This window comes from Phalacrocorax carbo, chromosome 2 (genome assembly GCF_963921805.1).
Source record: "Phalacrocorax carbo chromosome 2, bPhaCar2.1, whole genome shotgun sequence".
Classification (NCBI taxonomy): Eukaryota; Metazoa; Chordata; class Aves; order Suliformes; family Phalacrocoracidae; genus Phalacrocorax; species Phalacrocorax carbo.
Genome location: NC_087514.1, coordinates 167,400,044 through 167,420,980, shown reverse-complemented (window position 1 = coordinate 167,420,980; position 20,937 = coordinate 167,400,044). Strand labels below are relative to the sequence as shown.

Genomic DNA, 20,937 nt, shown 5'->3' with positions numbered 1-20,937 from the left:
TGTTTCAGGATACGTGGGTGTTTTTGTATTTCTAATTAACGTGGAAATGTTAGAACAATCTTTGCTGCGTCAATGGGGCTTTGGTATTTCGGCACTGGAATAAAATCCTCTTATGCCAGAGCTGTGTGTCTAGCAACAGGGCATAATTTCTGTCTTCTGGAATTTGCTGTTTAAAGACCTTTATTTGCTGCAGAATCATTTTCTGCTTCTGTCTGCTGTGAAGACTGGTGGGAAACTTGCAGATATGTTGTGGCTTCAGTCCTTTGCGGTCCCCCAAAACCCACTGCGTATTGATCGAGAAATTGTCTTACTGATGTAAAGATCCGTTTGTATTGCTGGTTAGTGTGCATAGGTGATTGAGAGCTGGCTTTTGTGTTTCCTTTTGAAGGCTTCTTCTTTTCCCCCTTATTGTTTAGGAGGAACCTCAGGCAAAGTAATGAGTTTTCTGTAAAAAAAAAAACCTTGCAAGATAGTGGCAGTGCAAAATAGAACCAGGGGTTCCTAATGTTGTCCTTTCTGATAGCTTCCAGCTGTCAGTGCCTCCTGGAAGAGGTAAATATGGGATCTGCAAGTAAAGTGCCTGAAAAACTTTGCATGTCTCAGAACATGCCTTCCCAGGCATATTCTCCTGTAAACTTTTTTTTCTGGAGGAGAACATTTGGGAAGAAAATGACAGTAAGTCAGTACAAGAACACCACCTCGTCCGGATTCCGTTTTTTGACTGAGCTTGCGGTGCCGGGTGCTCCGAGGCATCACGTATTTACAGCAGGCAGCGTTGTTGTGGTGACTCTCCTTTACGAGTGACAAACCCCACTAGGAAATCCTAAACTTTGATTGTTTCCTTACTGATTTTCGCTTTCTGTTTTTGTTGGCTTGTTTGTGTGAAGAACAACTTCCTTCTCCGGTTATGTTTTTCATTAATTATCTTCCCATGGTTTATTGGCTCCTCAAACTGGAAGTTGAGAGAACCATAGCCAGAGGGTTGTGCTGGAGGCAGTTTTGTCCTAGTTGCCCTGAAGAAGCTGCGAGTTTAAGTAGACTCTGTGGGTTGAGAGGTGGATTTGTCAAATCCCAAGTTTTGGATTGGTGATTGTGGTTTTGTTTTGTTTTAAATGATGGCCATAAGTACAGAATTGCTTTCTACTTCTATTTCGGTGTTAGAAGGAGCCATTAATGCTTTCGGTCTTGTTGCACTGTATGCATTTTTGGTGCTTTACTGTAGTACAGCTTACAGTGCTTATTATAGTATAGTATTAACAAAAAACTGGGTTAAACTTGGTGCAAAAAGCATTAAGACTTTTAACCCACATAAAAAAAGCAAATGTAGCAGTATGGCTTTTTTCCCATTAAAGATTTATAATGGTTACGAGGGTTTTTCTCTATTCAGCGTTGCCAGAACGATGAAGGCTGCATAGCTTCACAGGAGATATGCAAAAGCAACTTCTGCATTATTTTTTAATCTTCCTGCAGCATGCCTCCCATGCAAAACTAAAGCTACAGTGTGCTCTTTTACAGGGAAAATATATCTGTCGCTCTTACAGCTCGGTGGCGCAGAGCCTGAAATAGCTGGGCTTCAGGTGGAACCGGCAGCTTTGCTCTTTGAACATATTTAATGTGTACGGCCTGTGAATGTGTTCTAGACCAAAGCTGTTCTGGTAACAGAAATAGGATTATTTAACGTGAAGTCTGGCACTCGATCTGCTACGCTTTTGTTTTCATGCTTGCGCAGATCCTAAATCTGTAGTTTAGCAGATACCTGGTTTGCTTGCACCTTTTAATTCACATTTGTTTGATTGCATTATAATTGGCAGAGTTGAACTAAACGCTCGGAGTTTTATTCAGACAATCAAAGGGTGGTGGTGCAAAGGTTGAACATGCGAAATGATGGGAGCTTTAGGGCTGTTAGCTGTGATACACTACATCTGTGCACATCCTGGGTGTGATAGGCACTGATTTTTTCAACTATACAAAAAAAAAATCTTTTATTAACAGGTATAAAAATACACAGCACTGTATGTGTTTTGGTAATCTTCCTTCTTGGTTTAGCAGCCATTAGGATGCTGATAAAAAGGGTTCTGGCAAATACAGTGATAGGGGTTTAAGTATTATTCTGTGCCTCCGTGCTGGAGAATTTGAGCACTTGTAACAAAGGCAAGAGAATGGCATGCTTCCCGCTGAGCTGCAGCACCTGGCAAGTTAATGCAGAGGCTGCGATGGGTTTTTAAGTAAAGATGCTGGATTAACTGGGGCATCCGAGTGAGTCACATGCTCCATTTTGCCATCCTGTCTAGGATCAGTAATTCCAACAAAAGATTGCTTAAACTGCTCCGGTGAATTCAGCTGCAGCACACGGAGCTTCTAGTCCAAAAATTATAAAGAAAATAGCTGCCAGCTGAGAGGAGCACAGAGGTCTAGAGGTTTTAAAAAGCCTGAGAGCAAAAGTCTTTATCTTCAACTGGATTCTAATGGCAATAAAGACCGGCTGTTATTGCTGCTTCATATCTCTGTGGTAGCTGATGTGAATTGATAGGAGTTATTAACTGGATAAAATTGTCACAATTGCCTGCCTTTCATGGGTGGAGGGAAGGGGGCGAAGAAAAATGCCGCTTTGGAAATTTAGCCTTCTGTTCTTTATAGGCTCATATTTCTAGATTAGGTTTTATACACCAGGCAGGACACCTGGGGAGCCTTCCACGTATTTGTGTCCTTTGAGTTGCTAGGATTTAATTTCTCGGATACGTCATTTGCCTCTTAGTAAGTGCTGAAGGAACTTGCATCTCGAGGTAGTCGGCTACTGTAAAATTCTCATGGAAAAGTCAGTGTCTTTGTAGTGTCTTTTGCTACGTAGATGGTGCTTTGGAAAGATCTGACTGCTATTTAACACCACTGCTTTAAACTTTGGAGGGTTCTGGCCCTCAACAATTTTTTTACGGGGCTTTAGAAGGGTGTGATTTGAGGGAAGAGCAAAGGCCGTGTGGTTCATAGTGTTACCAGCTACATGACTCTAGGGTAGCTAATATTACTTCATATTCTACATGAACAAGTAACGTTTGTTCTACTCTTAGAAGTCTTCTGGCATGGTGAGGAGATTACAGCCAGTAAGTGAATAGTGTAATATTAGGAGCGATGAAAACTCGGCAGCCGTGGGACTTCTTTTTGTTTTCCATGCTGTGGCTTCCCCTTTTACATACGTGCATTTTATTAGAAGCATAACCTTGGGAAATGCTTACACTGTTGCAAAGCGCGGTGAATATAGTTGTCTGCATCAGTTTTTCTATTTGTACATGCCGTGCTGTGCAGTACCAAATGGATGTTCTTAGGATTGATGTGTAGTAGTTGATTACAGCAGCTTGTAAAGTTGCTGTAGAAAGCTTTGTGTGTGTGTGGGCCAGCATTAGTCTGTTCCTTTATTAGGAACTACAAATCAGATTGAAGTAGTTAATCTCTATCTGTAAAACACCGGCGGCCGTACTGAACTGATGATGATTCACAGGTTTATGCTATATTTTAAGAGTAAAGCTTGAAGAATGTTTGTGCTTGCTGCTCCTCCTGTACATGCACACCTGCCCCAGCCACACAGTGATCCTGAAATCTTAAACTGTCCTCTACAACTGATAAAGCGGTCTGGGGAATTAGTAAATCAGTCTTCATGGTTTATTATCCTCTATCCCAAGTAAGCATGTGGTTTTTTTTCTTTCAGTATGTTCAAGCAGATGCTCCTACCAATAAAACACTGGCTGGGCTGGTGGTGCAGCTGCTGCAATTCCAGGAAGATGCCTTTGGAAAACATGTCACCAATCCTGCCTTCACAAAGCTTCCTGTGAGTATTGGGGTTAACCCACTGTTATTACAGCAGCATATTTTATTCTTCACCCAGTATCTGCACTGCTGGTGTGCTTCCAGGTCACTGGGAGATCTGAAGCCTTTGTTGATGCATCCTCTGGAAGGGGTGAAATAGCACACTCTTCCTTAAAAGCAGATTTTCCATGTGATAAATCTTACTTTCTTTACATTTGGAAGTTGTTTTCTGAATGCTGTGGAAAGGTTTTAATTTCTAGTAAAATTCTGTGTCAACTTGTAAATTTAAAGTCAAATCTCTTTGGGCTGATGCATCCAAAACTGTCTGAATAACACGGACTTTCCAAATCAAACGAGTTTCTGTTGGCCATTTCTACTGATCAAACTTCACACTTGTAGTGCTGTCAACACTGAAAAATGGCTTTACTGTGTTCTTCTGTAGCACGTAGTTACCCAGTTTGGGACAGTTTTCCAGTCGCTCAGGGTATTGGTATACAGAAACGATAACAACATTTTAAGGGTTGCTTATTTAAAGTTCAAACTTGGCACGTCTCTAGCAGTGGTATCCTAGTGATTGTGTTCAGGGATCAGCCCCCGTTGTGCTTGGAACCCTGCCTACCACCAAGAGAGTCCTGTCCAAGTGGGCGAGAAGCCTAAACAACTGATAGAGGGATGTGGCAAGCAGTAAGGACAAGGTAACAAGTGGATTGCAGTGGTGAAGGGCAAGGACGGCAGCATGGTATCGAGCACCCAGTTGGCCCATTTAGGATAGGACTTGTAGGCCAGGGCTAATCATAATGTGTATGTAAGCGTTGTGGACATCGGTAGGAAGGTCTTTGCTTGTCTTTGCTATGGAATGCTTACTGGGAACTTAAGGCCATGCAATCCATGGTTCTATTTAGATACACATACTAGGTTGGAAATATTTGTAAAGGATTACAATATCATAAACTGAAGTTGTTCTGAAAACTATTGAAAGTGTGCCTGTTGCCTTTGGTCCACCACTTAGAGAATACTGTCTTTTATTATTTTATGGTGATTTTTTTTTCCCCAGACATTTTGCTTATGTAACTTCTTTTGTGAAGAGTATGAATTCATACGTTTTCTCTGGAAGAGGGGTTTCAGACTTGCTTATTGGGTGAATCTCTTGGTGCTTAGGAATGCACACATTCACACCTGAAGATGCCATCAAGATGTACCTTGCTGTCTCTTTCGTTCTGATCACCTGATCCCTCAGTGGTAATGAAAAGCTTTACAGACAGAGGTGAACATTGCAGTGCTTCATTTTGATATGGCAGCATAGACCATAAAACTGTGCCGATATTCAAGAAGCTGATAAACCATTTGAGTGCTCTGAAGTCTTAAATCAATTTGTCTTATCTTAAAAATGGGTAATAAAGATTTCAGTGGCATTGTAGATATGGTGCTGCTGTGTTTAACTCTTCTTGCAGTTTCGAAGTCTAATCTGATCAAATTTGCTCAGCTTAAGTTTAGAGCAGTTGGATCTCTCTGCTCCCAGTTACTTCCGACAGAAGACAGCTCATCAATACATCTTCCTTCATATTGTTTTTATGAGCAAATGCAGTATCTACTCTTAAGACAACGCTAGCTGTCACTTTTTTTTATACATGTAATTTAAGATGCTGGTTCAGGCTGCAGAGGAAGCTTTGTTATTCCATCAGAGCACTTTGAAGATGTGCAGGATGTTTCAGGTTCTACAGGACCGTGTCTGACTTGGGAAGAAAGGTGGGGCGAAGGGATGCCTTAAGTGACGCTGCTAATCCCCCAAAATATATTGAAAAACTATTGCAGACTTCCACTGAAAAGAAACGAATGAAGCCAAAAGAGGTTAAAAGTTTGTAGTTACCGTGGGGACTGTTCAGTGTTACCATGGTCCTGGCAAGGGAGGATCTGAAGTTGAAGAGGAGGATGTCATGCTTGTGTGAAACAACCAACCCCCAGGCCATCAAAACTGGGAGAGCCCAGTACCTGCAGGTGGCTGCAGAAGTCTTCAGTTTGTGACTACTGCTCACACCTGCCATCGCCAAAGGCTGCCGTTAACTGTCCGTTCCTTGCGCGATGCTGTTCCCCGTGCATACGCGCTGCAGTGTTTCCCTTACCGGTGCAGTTTAGTGGAGGTGAAGCATTGGTCTTGAGCACTGCAGTGGCTGCAACACGCAGGGACTGTGGCTCACCAGGAGCTCTTGCTGATGAGAACGTGTCAAACCAGGGATGTCCTTCCAGTTCTTGTTAGATGCCTTTGCGTTTCTTTGCCAAGTACTGGGCAGCGTACCTCACGCTTCTTCTCTAAAGCATCTGCTCTCCAGTGCTGGAGCGGTCAGTGGCAAAGGGGAGCTGGCCTCTTCCATCAGGACTCGAGGTAATCCCCTCTGACCTGGGCTCCAACTAAATCACTACAGACCACATCTGTTGGAATAAAGTTCAAACGTTTCACTGAGTGCTTTGAGTGGGTGAGACAGAACTTGCATTTGAGAGAGGGTTGTTAATTCCCTGTTCAAGCTGCTGTTCTTGCAAGGGTGCCGTACGGTATGGGGTCCGTGGATAGAGCTAGAGTAACCAGGGGACTGTGACAGCCTGACTTCTGTGTGTGCCTTCCAATTCTTGCTTTTAAATGCATATTGTGTAACCTTACTGGTGCTCAAAAGAGAAAACGCTGATTAACTTGCTTAGACAGTTCCATATATTTGAAATAAAAGCTATATGAAGGTATTAACTCTTCAGACAGCAAATCGTAAGGCCAGCTGATCTTAATTCCCCTCTTATGATGGATTTTGTTAAGTAAAAATGTTGAAGGAAATCTGGTTTATTGACAACTGTATCTCTTGCAGAACAGCTTTTGTCTCATAATTAAAAGCAATTTCCTTTCATGCTAGTAGCAATGACCGCAGTTTAACAAGAAGGTCTTGCTAGAGTCTGGCGCTTTTAAAAAATGACTTACGTCTATGAAAGAGATCCGTATGCTGGTTTTCATGGTTAAGTACTGGCTGAACTTTCTGTTCATGGTAGCAAAATGCTGACTTGCCAGAGTCGCTGCAATTGCTCGCGCAGCCGGGGCCTCGTGGGTGGCTGAGCCCTGCGCCAGGCTGCGGGTCTGCCTGCCAGGATTGCCCCGGTAATGCAGAAAGGTGCAGCCTTGTCACGGAAAGGTTTAATGTGAACAGCTGACGGGCAGCTTGGTGAGGGCCAAGCTGCAGCAGCAGCCCCTGAACTTGAAGTAGGATACAACAGCGCGACCCACAGTTTCCAAAAATGCCGATGAGGCGGGCTTTGCTGCTGCGATTCCATTGTTGCGTGATACGTCCGGCATGTCAGCAAAAAGGGAAAGGTCGATTCTGGGTGACCATGTCTGTGTAGGAGAGCTGAAGATAAGTAACAGCAACTTGCATACTAGTGCTGCAAAAATACTCTTTACAACAGGTCTTCTGGCTTCGTGTTGAGATTTATTTATTTTTAGAGCAGCTAGTGTTTGCGTGCATGTTTGTAAACCAACGCTTGTATTCTCAGAGCCAAGTCTCACGGCAATAAAACCATCCAGCATGTGAAAATGTTTTGGTTTTGCTCAAGCTTCTGATCAGAGGCTGCTCCATCCGTAGAGGACTTCAGTTTGGGAAGAGTAGTACTGAAACGCATGCAGCTCGTAAACTGGCAAGCACCCGCACGGCAGCTTTGAGCTCTCGATTACTTTCTGTGCGCAGCAGGGCTCTAAACAGATGGTAGAGATGGAGCAGTTCTGTTCTTGTTGAATGCTTCTGAAGGATCTTTTTTATGTTGCGCTTGGACGCTGGTGTATTTGATATCTCTCAGAACTGCTTTGCTTTCCATTAGCAGCTCTACAGCCAAGCACAGCGATGTTTCGTTTAGATCCCATGCTACCATTTTAGTTGCCTGGCTGCAGAATGAGTTTAAAACACTTGACAGCAATGCTAAGACTGTCGTTAATTTGGTGTTCGTTCCCTGTTAGCAAATGCTTCTGAGGTGTAATATAATGGGCTTTAAAGGAAATGACCTGTTCTGATCTAAAAAGTAAGGTAGAAGCTAGATCAGAAACATCCCTAGTGTAAAAAACTGCTCTAAGGCTGTTGTCCGTGCGCTGCCTGCAGCTTTGTGCTTTCTCTAGTTCCAGCAGAAGGCAGCTTGCGGAAAGCTGCTGGTAACCGGGCTCCGGCCATCAAACATCTCCCCAAATTCTGTTTTGTGAATTGTAAAAGTTTTCTATTTTTCCCAAGGAACACAATAGACCGATCATAGTCCATATGTTTTGCACGCATATGGGAAGGTAGGTTTCATTTCCTATTCCAGTAAATGGTTGGGCATCTTATACCGATCGGAGCAACATCGGCAGGGGTGAGCGCCAGAGTGCCCCTCGGCACGGCCGTCGTGCGCTTCTGACGGGGCTGGGAGCTGGGGGTCGGCAGGTCCTTCCCCCCTGAGTGCCAGGGGATGCCGACTTCAAGGCGGGATATGCATGTCTGTTGTGGAAGCCGAGCTAGGTGATCCATCTGCCTCGCTTTGTCATGCCGGCGTATTGTTAGAACAGCTCGCTCTAAATACATTTATTTTTATGTGGGGTGTGTGTATATATATATATAAAGGGAGGATATCAGATATGCTGTGTGTCAGTACCCTGTGAATCATGCTTAAGGTAGACAAATGCGACACTAGAATCTAGTCCTGGCTTTACCTGAGCTATCCGCTTGTCTTCCATTGCTAAGATGACTCTGGCAGTAGCTTACTTTTTCCGAGCACACGCAGACATCCTGACTGGGGTAAAGGTAATTCCAAACTAAAACTTGTCAGGAAAAAGAAGTACCTTTCCATGTAGGCAACAGCCCTGCTTCTTTAATAACCTTTTAGAGAGCGGACTTGGTGGGACTCAGAGCTTTTCGGTCTCCTCATGCTGCCGTTTGAATTTCAGTTCTTGAATTCGGAGTGCCTGTTTACGCATACGTGGCTCGGCTGTACCCTGCTAGAGCTGGCATTGAAGAAATGAGTTGGGTTTAGTATTTTAGGGCAGGTCTGCACAGTGACCTTTTCAGATCTTGACAACAACTTTTTCTTGTGATGGAGGGGGGCCGGGAATGGAGAGCTTTAGGAGCCGTAGTGAATACGAGCCTGTTTCTAATGATGTGGTTTAGTCTACTTAGTACAGATGAAGAGCTTCTTAACTGACAGCTAGGATTTTAAGTTTCATTTACTGTGGAAACGGAGGTTCAAAGAGTAGTTTGGATTTCTGTTTTACAGCTCTGCAAGGAATTTTTTGCAAGCTGCTCGTGTAAGGGAGGGCTCAGAGCTCTCAGGTATGCCAGGTTCTGCTTGCAAACATGAAGAATTCTACTTAAACTGAACGGACTTAATCTTCTCGAAACATTCTTAAAGGAGAATGTAAAACTCAGTGATTCATCTGAAAATTATCAAATGTATAGTGTAAGTTAGATGTCTAAAACTCAGCTAACAAGTGCATATTAATATATAATAATGACATAAACATCAACGTTGCTGTGCTTTCACTTTTCTTTCTGCTTCTAGGCAAAGTGCTTCATGGATTTCAAAGCTGGAGGTACATTATGTCACATTCTTGGTGCTGCTTACAAATATAAGAATGAACAGGGCTGGTAAGTTTTTTATTTTTGGTTTACACACCTTTTGCATGAAATTAAGCACACGAAATGCCTATGCAAACTACTTAAAGTTTAATACTTCCTGGAGAATTCTGTAGGCAAGGGAGTTGGAGATGGGAGGAGGAAATCTTTTTCCTGATTTGCTGCTGGTGGCTTTAAGACACACACCCCCCCCTTCCAAACTCAAAGATAAATTGTCCAAGTTTAAGGTCTTGAGCCCGTAGGTTGGGAGTTAATGACAAGCTTGAGGCTTTTTTTTTTTGCTGTTTATTTGCCATATGACTGAGCAAATTAACCAGTGTCTTAGCATCGCTGTTTCCCATCTATAAGATGTAAATCTTTGTATTGAGTATAGGGTTTAGTTACAACAGGGAAAACATGAAGCATTGCACAGGTACTAATAAATGCGAAGTTTTCCATTGCTTATCAACCTCCATAAATGGGGAGTGTCAGTAGCTGGAAACACTGCTCGTGTAGCTGTTGACACTAGTATTAAAACTATTAAAAGATATTATGTAAAATTATTACATAATATATGTTATATATGACAGTATTTATAGATTATATATAAATACATAATTATATTTATACTAGTTTATTTTTTAATATAAAAATGATTCATGTGACATCCCAAGAGTGTTGTGGCCCATGTGTTTTTCAAAGACAGGTCCTCTTTCCAAGACAGTGGTAGCATGAATGAACTATATTTGAGAACATCAGAAAAATTCCGCGGATGAGAAGTCGATAGATAAAAACAAGCAGAGATTGTTCTTGTACATGAATTTAAATAGTTTCTGATCTGATGGTGTGCAGACCTGTAACAGCATTCCTGGAATTGACTGCGTTTGTTACCCCCAAGAGCGAATTTAAAAGGCAAAAATAAAGTTCTTTTGGTATGGTTTGTTATTTTTAGGAGTAGTTTATACTCACATCAGCTAAATGGATGTCTGAGGTAGATACAGCAGACAGCTGGTATGAGTGCGCTGCTCTCAGGTTTTTAACTACTCCGCTGTTGCCGACACCCAGGGCATGGTACGCGTTTGTGCTGCGTGTGGGGCGTACCTGTCGGCAGTTAAAGGAGTTAAATGGCTCCTACTTAATGAATATTTAAATATTCCAGTTTTTTCCAAACAAACTTAGTTTTCAGCCATTGAAACTGGTCAGCAAAGCTCAGATACGCGATTGCCTCCTCTCTTCTCACTCTCTTGCCGATTCCTCAAAACTAGTGTGGGTAGTGTCTTGTGTTTGTGCATGTGGGATGTAGAGGGAAGTAATACTCGAATTTAACTTTGAGGATCAGACTTAGAGCTTGGAATGTATCCTTCACTGACTCAACCAAATAATATGTGGTGTTTTGCCTGAAATATGACTTTTTTTTTTTTAATGGTATGCATTGTCGCTCTTGCTTAACCTGTTTGTGAATGATCTGTCTTATAGGAGAAGTACCTTTCCTCGTCATAATAGGTATGTCTGAAAAATGCACTTATCCAGTGCAGCTGGACATACCTTGTCTATCACTGCAATTCAAGTAGTTGTCTGCTAAAACCTGTCAGAGAGCACCAGTTAAACCAAGGACAGGAAGAATTAGTACTACTATTTTGTCTAAATGGGCAACTAAAAAAAAAGCTATTTCTTAATATATTGGCATGTTTCTTTTAAAGTATAGATTTCAAAAGCAGGCAAAAAATTGGGGGCACGTATAGCATTAAATATGTAACGCAGATTTTTAGGCAATCAAAAGTAAAAATTTTGGTCAAACTTGAATGCCTTAAGGATCTTTGTTTCGTAGGTACTGAAGAGTTTATTAACGGTGTAGGAAAATAGGTTAGTTTGTGTTCATTTGGCATTTATCTTCACTTCCTTGAAACTACTGCATCTGAGAAGCATATGATTTGAATATGGACTATGAAGCTGTTGGTGGGTGAACACTGGAGAAGTGGCTTGATCTTGGCTCTTAAAATTACATATATTATAGGTGTAAAATACTTTATTAAGCTGTGAAGTTGTGCAGTGAAGAGACAGACTTCTTGACTTCTGGCCCTACTTTTAGAAGTCAGTGTAAACTTTTCAACGTGCACAACGCTATTTAAAGAGGTCATAAATGTCTTCTAAAATTGGAAGGCTATTCTAATAAGTGTGCCAGAATATTGAAGTTGTTTGCCACGTCCTTAGTGTGAGGGGAAGAGTCCCTAATCCCGCTTTAGGAGCGGAGCCATCGTTCACGAACAGTGAATGTTTCCAGTGCTGCCCAGCACTACGGCATATTTACGCAGTACCAGCTGCGTGGGCAACTTCGTTTTGAAAATGCTAGAGAGCCTCAAGTGAAGAAACCCACGGTGGTCTCAGCTGAAGTGTCTTTGTTTAATTTAGTACAGTAATATTGCTGTGATGCCATCTTGTGATAATGGGTTTTGTGATTAAGCAGTCTTGCTTTGGTTTACCTTCATTGTATATTTATAAACTTTAAAAATTGATTTGATGTGCTACTGGAGAGAAGCATGTGTTCAAAGGGAGCTGTCATTAGATATGGGCACAGGAATAAATTCTTCTATGTTAAGGGTGTTAACTTAAAGCATATCAGTCAATGCATGGTAATTATGTGCATGGCTTTTTCACTGTGTCAGGTGTACGGGGTACTTATTTACTTATTTTATGTGCTGAACTCTCCCTTCTGCCGGTACTGCCACTCCTGAACACCAGCTCAGCACTCCAGTTAAAAGTGGTTTTGGACTCTAGCAACAGCTTTTTCCGAAGCTTGGGAGGTACAGAAGTGCAACAGACGGTGTTTTACATCTGAGAGTCAACAACCTTGTTATCTAAACACACCGTTGTGCTTTGGTAAAGGCTGAATTGTTAAGGGTCAGGCCCAAATCTGTTTCCGAGGCTCCCGCAGCACTGGTTGCCCTGGCTGGTGGTGACGGGCTGGCGTGATAGCGCCAGCGCAGACACCTGTGGGTGCCAAACTTGGCGAGGGACCGGCAGTAGTGCTCTCACTGTCAGGTTCTTGGGGGTCGCCATTCAAATTCTTTAAGTTGATTCATCCGTGACTTCTGAATATGTGGGCAGTTCCAGTAGATACAACAGGATGCCTTTGGGGGCTCTTGTGGTTCTTCCCAGTAGAAAGTCTCAGATTTTGTGTTCTCTCCCCCCGCCCCATTTCCAATAGATGCTTAAATCTGCATTGTTATTTCAAGAATTTTGATTATTTTGTCAATGAAGTCACAAACTCTAAAGTACCAGAGTCCAACAGAGGTGATCATAAAATGTTTGCATGGAATATAACCTGCTGTGTGTGGGGTGGCTGGTTCTCGGATAGACAAGTAGTCCAGACAATCTCAGGCAAACGAATTGCCGTGTCTTTCCCGGATTAGAATCTGGGACTGGTGGATGGTGCAACTAGACGTAAGAGACACGTGAGAGCTTGTTCGTGCATTTTCTCATCTAGTTGTTGAAATCCATCATGAGCATTTGATTATGTTTCTGTTCAGTTATCCTTTGTGACTGTAGTGGAATGCACAGCCCTGCTACAGGGTTTCGTTGGACAATGTCAACCGTCATTTCCCCTAAACATTTCACAAATCAGTCGCATTTTATTTGATTCATGGTGTTTTTTCCTGCTTGTGAGGGCTGTCAGGTGAAGCAGAAATATTTGTGACTGGGCTTTAAGTGTTCTTATGTAGCTACCATGATATACTGTTTATGTGGAACATGAAAGATTCTTGACTACTGAATGGAGGAGAGTTAAATTTAATATTTTTGAATAATTTTCCTTAACAGGCGGAGGTTTGACCTGCAGAATCCATCCCGAATGGATCGAAACGTGGAGATGTTCATGAACATTGAGAAAACACTAGTGCAGGCAAGAAACTCATAGAAAACTGTATGTGTTCACACGCTCGGGGAAGGGACCCCATAGCTTTTTACGTACCTCGGCTGTGACCTACTGAAGAGTTTCATTGTGGAATTCTGTAGGAATATTATACCCTCTACTCCCTCTCCTACCCTGTTCAGTCACAATTCTGTGTTACTGCTTGAAAGCTTCAGAATTTTTTCACTGGTATTCTGTGGATGTGCGCAGGGTGAGAAAAACCTGTTCGCAAGGTAGGAGAAAGTGTCCTGAGTGTCTCCGCCTGCCTGTGAAAGAAGCACCCTTAAGACTGAGTGACTAGACCCATTCAACTGCTGACTTTCTTGAGACTTTCAGCTTGATAAAAGTTTGACTTTTTTCAGGGTTAGGGTACATTTTAGACTCTCTCACTTGCTTTATCAAACAAGTTACTACCAGAAGAGAGCAGATAACAGCTGTATGGAATCTAATTTGAGGTTAATTTTTTAAACTGCTGTATGTGAATAACAGGATTTTTTTTTTTCAAACTCTATAAGTAAGCTCAGGATATAATAGTCAAGACGTAACTTTCAGGTGCTTGTCAAAATAGGAAATAGATGGGACAGCAAAAAGAAACGATACTCTTACAAAAAACTAACTGCCATTGTATGGTGGTTTTGGTATGTAACAGAGTACATGTTAAAATCCAAAATAAAATGAATGTGTACCTGCAAATATAGAAATGCATAAATCTGCATGTTAGTGCACACGTCAGATTAGGATTTGGAGTTTGACGCACGGGGGTTTCCCTTTCAAGCAAAGTCTTCCAGAGCCTGTCAAAAAGTCTCTGAAATCAGAGGCGTGGTTTCCGTTACAGATGTTATTGTGAAAGCAGGAATGCGAGAGCAGCTACCTTGGGTCATGTTCCCTTTATCCGTGATAGTGTGTCCAACAGAGCTAACAGCAGATCTGCTGAGACAGGAAAGAAACCCGGGATAAGGCTTGGGCAGGGAGGTGTGCAAGGGAAATATTGCTGTCCTAGATACTCCTGGAGCTAGAGTTAGTGTGCCGATTCACAATACCTGTCCCTTTTGAGCGTTTTCAAGCATTGGTGATCTGAATAGGAATTTTCGATGTATGTCACCGGTGGCCTACTAATACCTTATTTAACTTCTTATCCTCTCCACTAGAACAATTGTCTGAGCAGACCGACCATCTACCTCATTCCAGATATAGAACTGAAGTTGGCTAATAAATTGAAGGATATTGTCAAACGTCACCAGGTAACTGTTAAAGAGCGTATCTTAAAACAAATGTTCTGTCAGTTGCAAGATAAAATGCATTTGCCTGACTTCGACATATCGGTTACATCTGGATTGTGTCTGACAATGCCGGCCAGCAGCAGCAAGTCACGTAGGACCAGAAGTTCACCATTTGTAAAATGCCACCAGTAGTTATCCTTGCACGGCGATTGACTCATAACTGTTCTAAAAGGAAGTCTGAAATTGCTTTTGAGGTGAAAAGTAGTTACGGTGTCTCAGTGAGTTGGCTGCAGGCCCCAGCTGATTTAATGTGGAATACCTGCTTATGTAAAGCAGAGTCTCACCGTTTGTCCAAATCTGAGACCAAAGAAGGTAGCGTGTAATACAGCAGTTCTAGATATGTGGGGACAGCATAAGGAAGCTTTAACCTTAAAATGACTGCTAGCTTTCCTTGCTTTGTTTCACTTGCTTTTCTCTTGCTTGTGCTGAACAGAACACAAGCAACGGTGGTCTCTTGGTTATTAGCTACTCCGTGTGTTTCAGAGGGAGTCAACGTCTTGCCATTGTAACTGAATATACTAAATGATGAACGGAACAAGATTAGTAGCTTAATCTCTTAAAAATGTAAACAGTCCTTTCACTTGTCTTACAAGAAATATCCTGGAATGGGAACTCTAGATGGTCTGATAGCCCTTTGTGTTATGGTAATTCATGGCTGTAGCCAAAGTAAACTGTTTCTTTTCCAGATGAAATGTATTTCCTGTGTTGTGATTATGAGCCATGGTCTCAGCTTCAGTTGTGTAATTTTTCACAAGTTATTCTTAATTATTCAGCTGATTCAGGATGCATGCTGTGCTTAAATTAGAGATGATTCAATTTTCCTTTCATAAAGGAATCCTATAGCAAACTCAAAGCATGCTCTATCCATTAATGATTTAAGCGACTTTTAAAGCAGGCAGTTTGTCTCTGAAGGGATGTGAAGAACTGAAAACAGAAGTTTTCCCTAATTCTGTGTTTTGGGCTTTCTTTCTTTGCCGTCTTTCTTCCTTGGCCCTTCCTTTGTCCTCTGAATTCTCCTCTTGTGTTTCTGTTTCTACCTGTGCTTGTTCACTGTCTGTTTTGGGTTTTTTGACCTGTTGTTGTCATCTCCCCTTTACCCCATCCCTAGGACCTGTAGCCTCCCTCCTCTCTGGTGTTTCCAAGTCCTCGCTGCTCTGACTGCAGAGGATTTGCATATCTCCTGCCCCAGCACAGTACTAGTGTGATCTCTGGGCTTATAAAAAGAGGTGTCAGCAAGATGTTTGTTCGCTCTGCTGTTGAAGATGCTGTTACTGTTTCTGGTAGTCACACTTTTCCTGTTTTTCTTTATAAATTTTGAGGATTATTCTGAGAAGAGCCAGAATAATTTAGGAACTTGAAAGCAGGTAACGAGTGAGATTTAGCATTTACATCTATCTGCTTCAAGAAAAGTGCTTTGATGGTAAATAACTCTGCCATCTTATGTCTTTAGCTTTCGGTCCCATTCAGCTTCGCAGAGGCAGGGAATGAGCCTTACTATCTGTTTACGTCTTTCAGAAAACTATTTTAATGTGAAGTTATTATTCCCTTTGTTTTCAGGCAAGATAGCATCTGAGAGGGGCTTCCTGTTCATCTGTTGTGTATTGTGTTTATAACAGCTCCATAGGAAATAGATGAAACTTACTGATCTGATTCACAAAGCTCAGATTAGGTAGCTAGAAGACCATCTGTAGCTCGTGGGGAACGAAGGGAGAACTTCTGTTATTGTTCCCTTTTCTTTCAGGCCAGGGCTTTTTCCTTTCCCTTTGAGTGCTTTTAAACTCTTCTTACTTTCCAGCTTTGTTTTTTGATGTTGCTTGGAGCACCTCTTCTCCCTTAACCCAGTTCTATGAACTCTTGTTGGCGTAGAAACTCTTGCCCGTCAGCCCCTGATATTAGAGTAGTCACCAATGGGAGATGCATCCGAAGAGATGCTTTTTTGACTTTCCTCCTTTTGATGCTATCTTCTAAATAAGTTGTTCACATATTGTTGGCTGTAACCTATCCCATGTGCTCTTAAGTCCTTTAAATAAATCTGTTGGGTGTTCATGGAATGTAAATTTTGCATAACATTTTCATACAAACTGTTCCAAAACAGAACTGCTGTGCAGAGGAGTCTGCAGACCGAATTTCTGCTGTCCTTGGAAATGATTCTTCATATATGGAGACTGGAGGTGTCTCTGCAGCAAGTGGGAGAATCCTTATGGTCCTCCCAGTGAGGGAAGGACAGGGCTTTCTTGACTGGCCCCACTAAGTGGTGTTACGTGTTTATTTAACAGAGATCTAATTATGTAGTTGAATTTTTTGCATGATGACGTAGGAATATAATTGTGGCCTGAACCCATATGTAGAGAAATTCCTTTCTGTATCACTGTTCGTGGCATCTGCATAAGCGTGAGAAGTACATCTGCTGCTTCTCATACATCAAGAAAATTGTCCTGAACCAGCAAGAAGAAAAAGTATTATTGTGTTTGAATATTTGACAAACAATGGTATCATCTTAGTGTATTTCTGATTTATTTCCTTTGTTCTATGAATTTAGGAGGCTTTTTTGAAAGAATGGGTGTTTATTCTGTCTCGATATACAGCCTTTCTTGAACACTAAGGATGTTCTATTTGAGGCAGCCATTTCTAGTTAAGTTTCTTATAGACTTTATTTTACATAAATTGTAATATTTAGAATTTGTTTTGGACCAAAATGTGTACTTAGTGGGAAAGTTACACATGCATTCTTACAAAATATTGACCAACAGGTTTGTAACAACTTGCAGTGAGAGTTGGGGCAGAAGGAACTAGGTGGAGGACAGATTTGAGGTGACAAAGTAGATTGGCAGCAGTTTTACAATAATTGCCTTTTTCCTGCACTTCTTAGAGGTGGTATTCTTCATAGTTGCATTGAAGTTAGCCTTGAATATTTCTAGGTTGCAGGGGATGTGGGTAAAAAAAGCAGCCAGGAAGTTTGGGGTAATGTGTCGAAGGCTTCTCACGTACTTTCTTCTTTCTTCCACCTTTCCCCAGGGAACAGTAACTGAAGAGAAATCAAAGGCTACCCACCATGTTTATCCAAGTCCTACCTCAATGGATGACGGTAAAGTTGCTTTCCAATTTTTAAGTGGAAATAGTCTTGTAACTAAATTCTGTTAGCAGTTACAGGAGCTTTCTCAGAGATATGGTATTTCCTAGCCTGCTCCCGAGAGCCACTTGAAAAGTAGTTTTAGGATCAAGAACACCAGATAAAATCACTGTGTGACCTGCTTCGATTGGGTGTAACACTCACATTTTAAATTGATGCAGCTTTTTCAGATTAAGGTGTGTAACGCTGAACACTCTGCAGCAATTGCATTGGAAATGGAGATACTACTGCTGAATGCAGATAGACATTTTATTTGTCCCAGGTGACTTGCAGGCTGAAAGGGAGCAAAGCTAAGGGTCCAGAAGAACTTCAAAAAGAAATGAAGTCAGTTCAAAAACTAAAAGGAAGGGTAGTGAAAGTAGAGGCTTAAAACTAAAGCCTCCATTAATTTCTTTCTTTTTTGCTTCTTTGGCGTCCCCTGATGTGTAAGTATAGGTCAAAAGGTTGAGTGAAACACTATTAGGAATCGAGTGGATGTAGGAAAGGTAACATGGATGCTAAAGTAAATGAGAATCAGCAAACTTTCTGCCATGTTCTCATCTTTCCAGGTGGCAGGTTGGGAATGCCGGTACACAGTGTTGCACGCGGTTTGGCAAGGTGGATATAGCAGCAAGCAGACCTGCTAAATTGCAATTGTTGGCTTTATTACGATGTGGTCTGCCTCTGTATGACGCACATAGGTTCCACAAAAGCAATTTAAGAGCTGCATCCTTCAGCAAATAACAAAATGTTACTCTTAATTTTTTTCATCTTAAACACATTTAATTGTCTAGTGGTTCATTGTTGTCGAGTCTGAGCTTCACCGACATAAATCAGCTTTTGCTGATACACCCTGGCATCTGATGGCCACTAGATGGAAGTGTTCACTGCTGTATAGGAACGACCAGGGCCTGTGTGTCCTCTGGTGCTTGTCTGTGTTCTGTACTTCTGGCAATATCCTGCCAAGCCACAGGTTTGTATTTATTTTTAACCACTTCAGGTTCTCAAAAGAGGGTTGAGCATAGTAGGTCCCGTCTGTCTTGTAGTCAGTGAACATGCAGATGTGCTAGACAGAGCTCTCCTAACCCTGCTTATACCAAGATGAGAAAACAGCCATGAATTCAAGTGGTGTGACTTCATCCAGGTTCACATCCTCAGGGTTTATTTTAATCCTGCTCTAGGACATATTCTTGGTATTTGGGTTGCAGGGGGTAGGTTATTACACTGTGTCAGATGTGTGGTTTAAAAGAAAAAAAAACCCAACCAAACAAAAACCCTTGAAAGCACCACTCAGGCTGAGCGTATGCCTTATTGCAAAACCAGCAGAATGTTAGGGCTCCTCGGTAAGTCTGCGTTAACTTGAAGTCGTCATTAGTGCTGCTGTGAAAGGAGAAAGTTGAAATGCAAATGTTGTTAGATTCGTGGAAGTGTTTTATTAAAATCTCTTTCACCACAACCCCCTGCCCTGACATTCTTCCTTCAAAACTTTTTGTTTTTAACCTGTTGAGAGTAGAATGTAGTGCTGGGAAGAACAAAATATTGAAATAAATGTAAATCGATAGAGGTAGTTAATGAGGAGATTCAGATGTCTAACAAGGATGCAAAAAGACTGAGGGGAGATATTTGCCACTTGACAAGAAAGCATTTTGGGAGAGGTTTAGTCTTTTTTGGTTTTACAGACATTTAGAAAGACAAAGTGACATACTAGAGTGTGTGTGTCTCCCTCTCCGTGTTATTCCCACTGTCTTCACTTAATGCCCATTTGGAGGACTTGCTCTGTCCCGTTCTGAGTTCCAGGCCCATCTGGCCACGGTGTTGGGGAGAGAAGGCAGGGCAAGATGAGCTGGTAGAGGATAGTGCTTCCACCTGTCAGCCAGAAATGCCTCTTGCTTCTTCTCTTGAGAGGCAGGAGGACTGTTTCAGGCCTTGTTGGATCTTAATGCGGAGTGTGTTAGGGTATAATGTATGTGGTCGAGGAAGGAAATGCAATAATTCTTAATATGATCTCAGTAATGTAACGTCCGTGTCGTATGCAGGCAGAGCACGTGCGTGTTTAGACGTTGCTCGTGTATTACTGTGGCAGGCCAGGCCATTGTAACTTCACTCCAGTAGATTTCCATCAGAGATGATGGCAACAACTTTACTATGTCTGACTATGGAAAAGCAAAGTAGTGTTTAATGTGCTTTACGGTCTGAATCTGATGCTAGATCTCTCTTCCCTTTGCAGATGAATGGTTGAGACCTGTGATGAAAAAAGACAAGCAGGTGCTGGTACACTGGGGCTTTTTTCCAGACAGGTAAAGAAAGGGGGGAGGAAGGATACCCTGAATCTTAAGTTTGTTGAAGGAAAAGTGTTGACAAAAACTTGCGAGTCAGAAAATCCATGTCCTCAAACAAGCTGCTCCTTTAGCTTCCTGAGCCGTACCTTTCCTGATAGCGGCGCTCTGTGGTTACCAGTACTGAACCTGCGTGGGGAATGTCCCAGCTGCGTGGGCTGCAACTGTGCTCCTTTCTTGTTCTGCAGAATAAGACAGGCTCAGACATATCTCACGCTGGCTCTTCTAAACGTTTAACCCAAATACACTGTACTGCGTTCCCGTTGTTTTGGCTCTGAGTGGTGGTTGTACCTCGCTGTTCGTATGATGAGCCAAGCAGCGGTTGTCTTACGGAGTATAACCACACAGTAATTTAGCATTGCTATCGTTTATCTTGATGTCCGAGGCTTCAAAAGACTTAATCAGTGGTTTAACACTGAAATATGCGTACCTGTTCGTGGTGCTGGCAGGTGGGTGAGGTTAGAAAAAGAGGGTCTATTTTTCTGCTGAGCCGCTAGTAAGGGTGCAAACTAAACCAGACTTTCAAAGGGCGGAGTGAGCCTTTCCATAAAGTTAGTAAGACTTTAAAGCCAAAAGGGAGAACTTCTAATCACCTGGTTGAAGTTTCTTCGACAAAGAGAAGTTTCACTCCATGGGTTGCCTTTAGTCAAGTGCAAGTGACTGTTGAAAGTGTGTATTTGAGAAAGCTGTCTTGTGGTGTTAGGAGGTGTTAAAACACAGCATATGTACTGTTAGTAACTTAAATGTAATAACTAGTTTCTGAGGCCAGGTTATGGAAAACCATAAGATTGATAACCCAGCATTGACTTCAATTTAAACAACTTTTTCAGGGTACTAAAATGTGCTCTGCTGTGCGTGCACAGAGTTCCTGGGAACCATATCCATATTTCAGTGGAAGAGAGCAAAC

General features: G+C 42.0%; 1 protein-coding gene across 1 annotated transcript in view; it reads left to right on the top strand.

The window, feature by feature from the left end:
• SMARCC1 (SWI/SNF related, matrix associated, actin dependent regulator of chromatin subfamily c member 1) overlaps window positions 1-20,937 on the top strand; it is a 91,894-nt gene that overhangs the window by 4,020 nt on the left and 66,937 nt on the right. Inside the window, exons 2-7 of the mRNA XM_064445283.1 lie at window positions 3,701-3,820; window positions 9,346-9,431; window positions 13,215-13,296; window positions 14,454-14,546; window positions 17,601-17,670; window positions 19,922-19,991. Of these exons, the coding sequence (XP_064301353.1) occupies window positions 3,701-3,820; window positions 9,346-9,431; window positions 13,215-13,296; window positions 14,454-14,546; window positions 17,601-17,670; window positions 19,922-19,991 (521 nt within the window). The remainder of the gene's footprint in view (window positions 1-3,700; window positions 3,821-9,345; window positions 9,432-13,214; window positions 13,297-14,453; window positions 14,547-17,600; window positions 17,671-19,921; window positions 19,992-20,937) is intronic.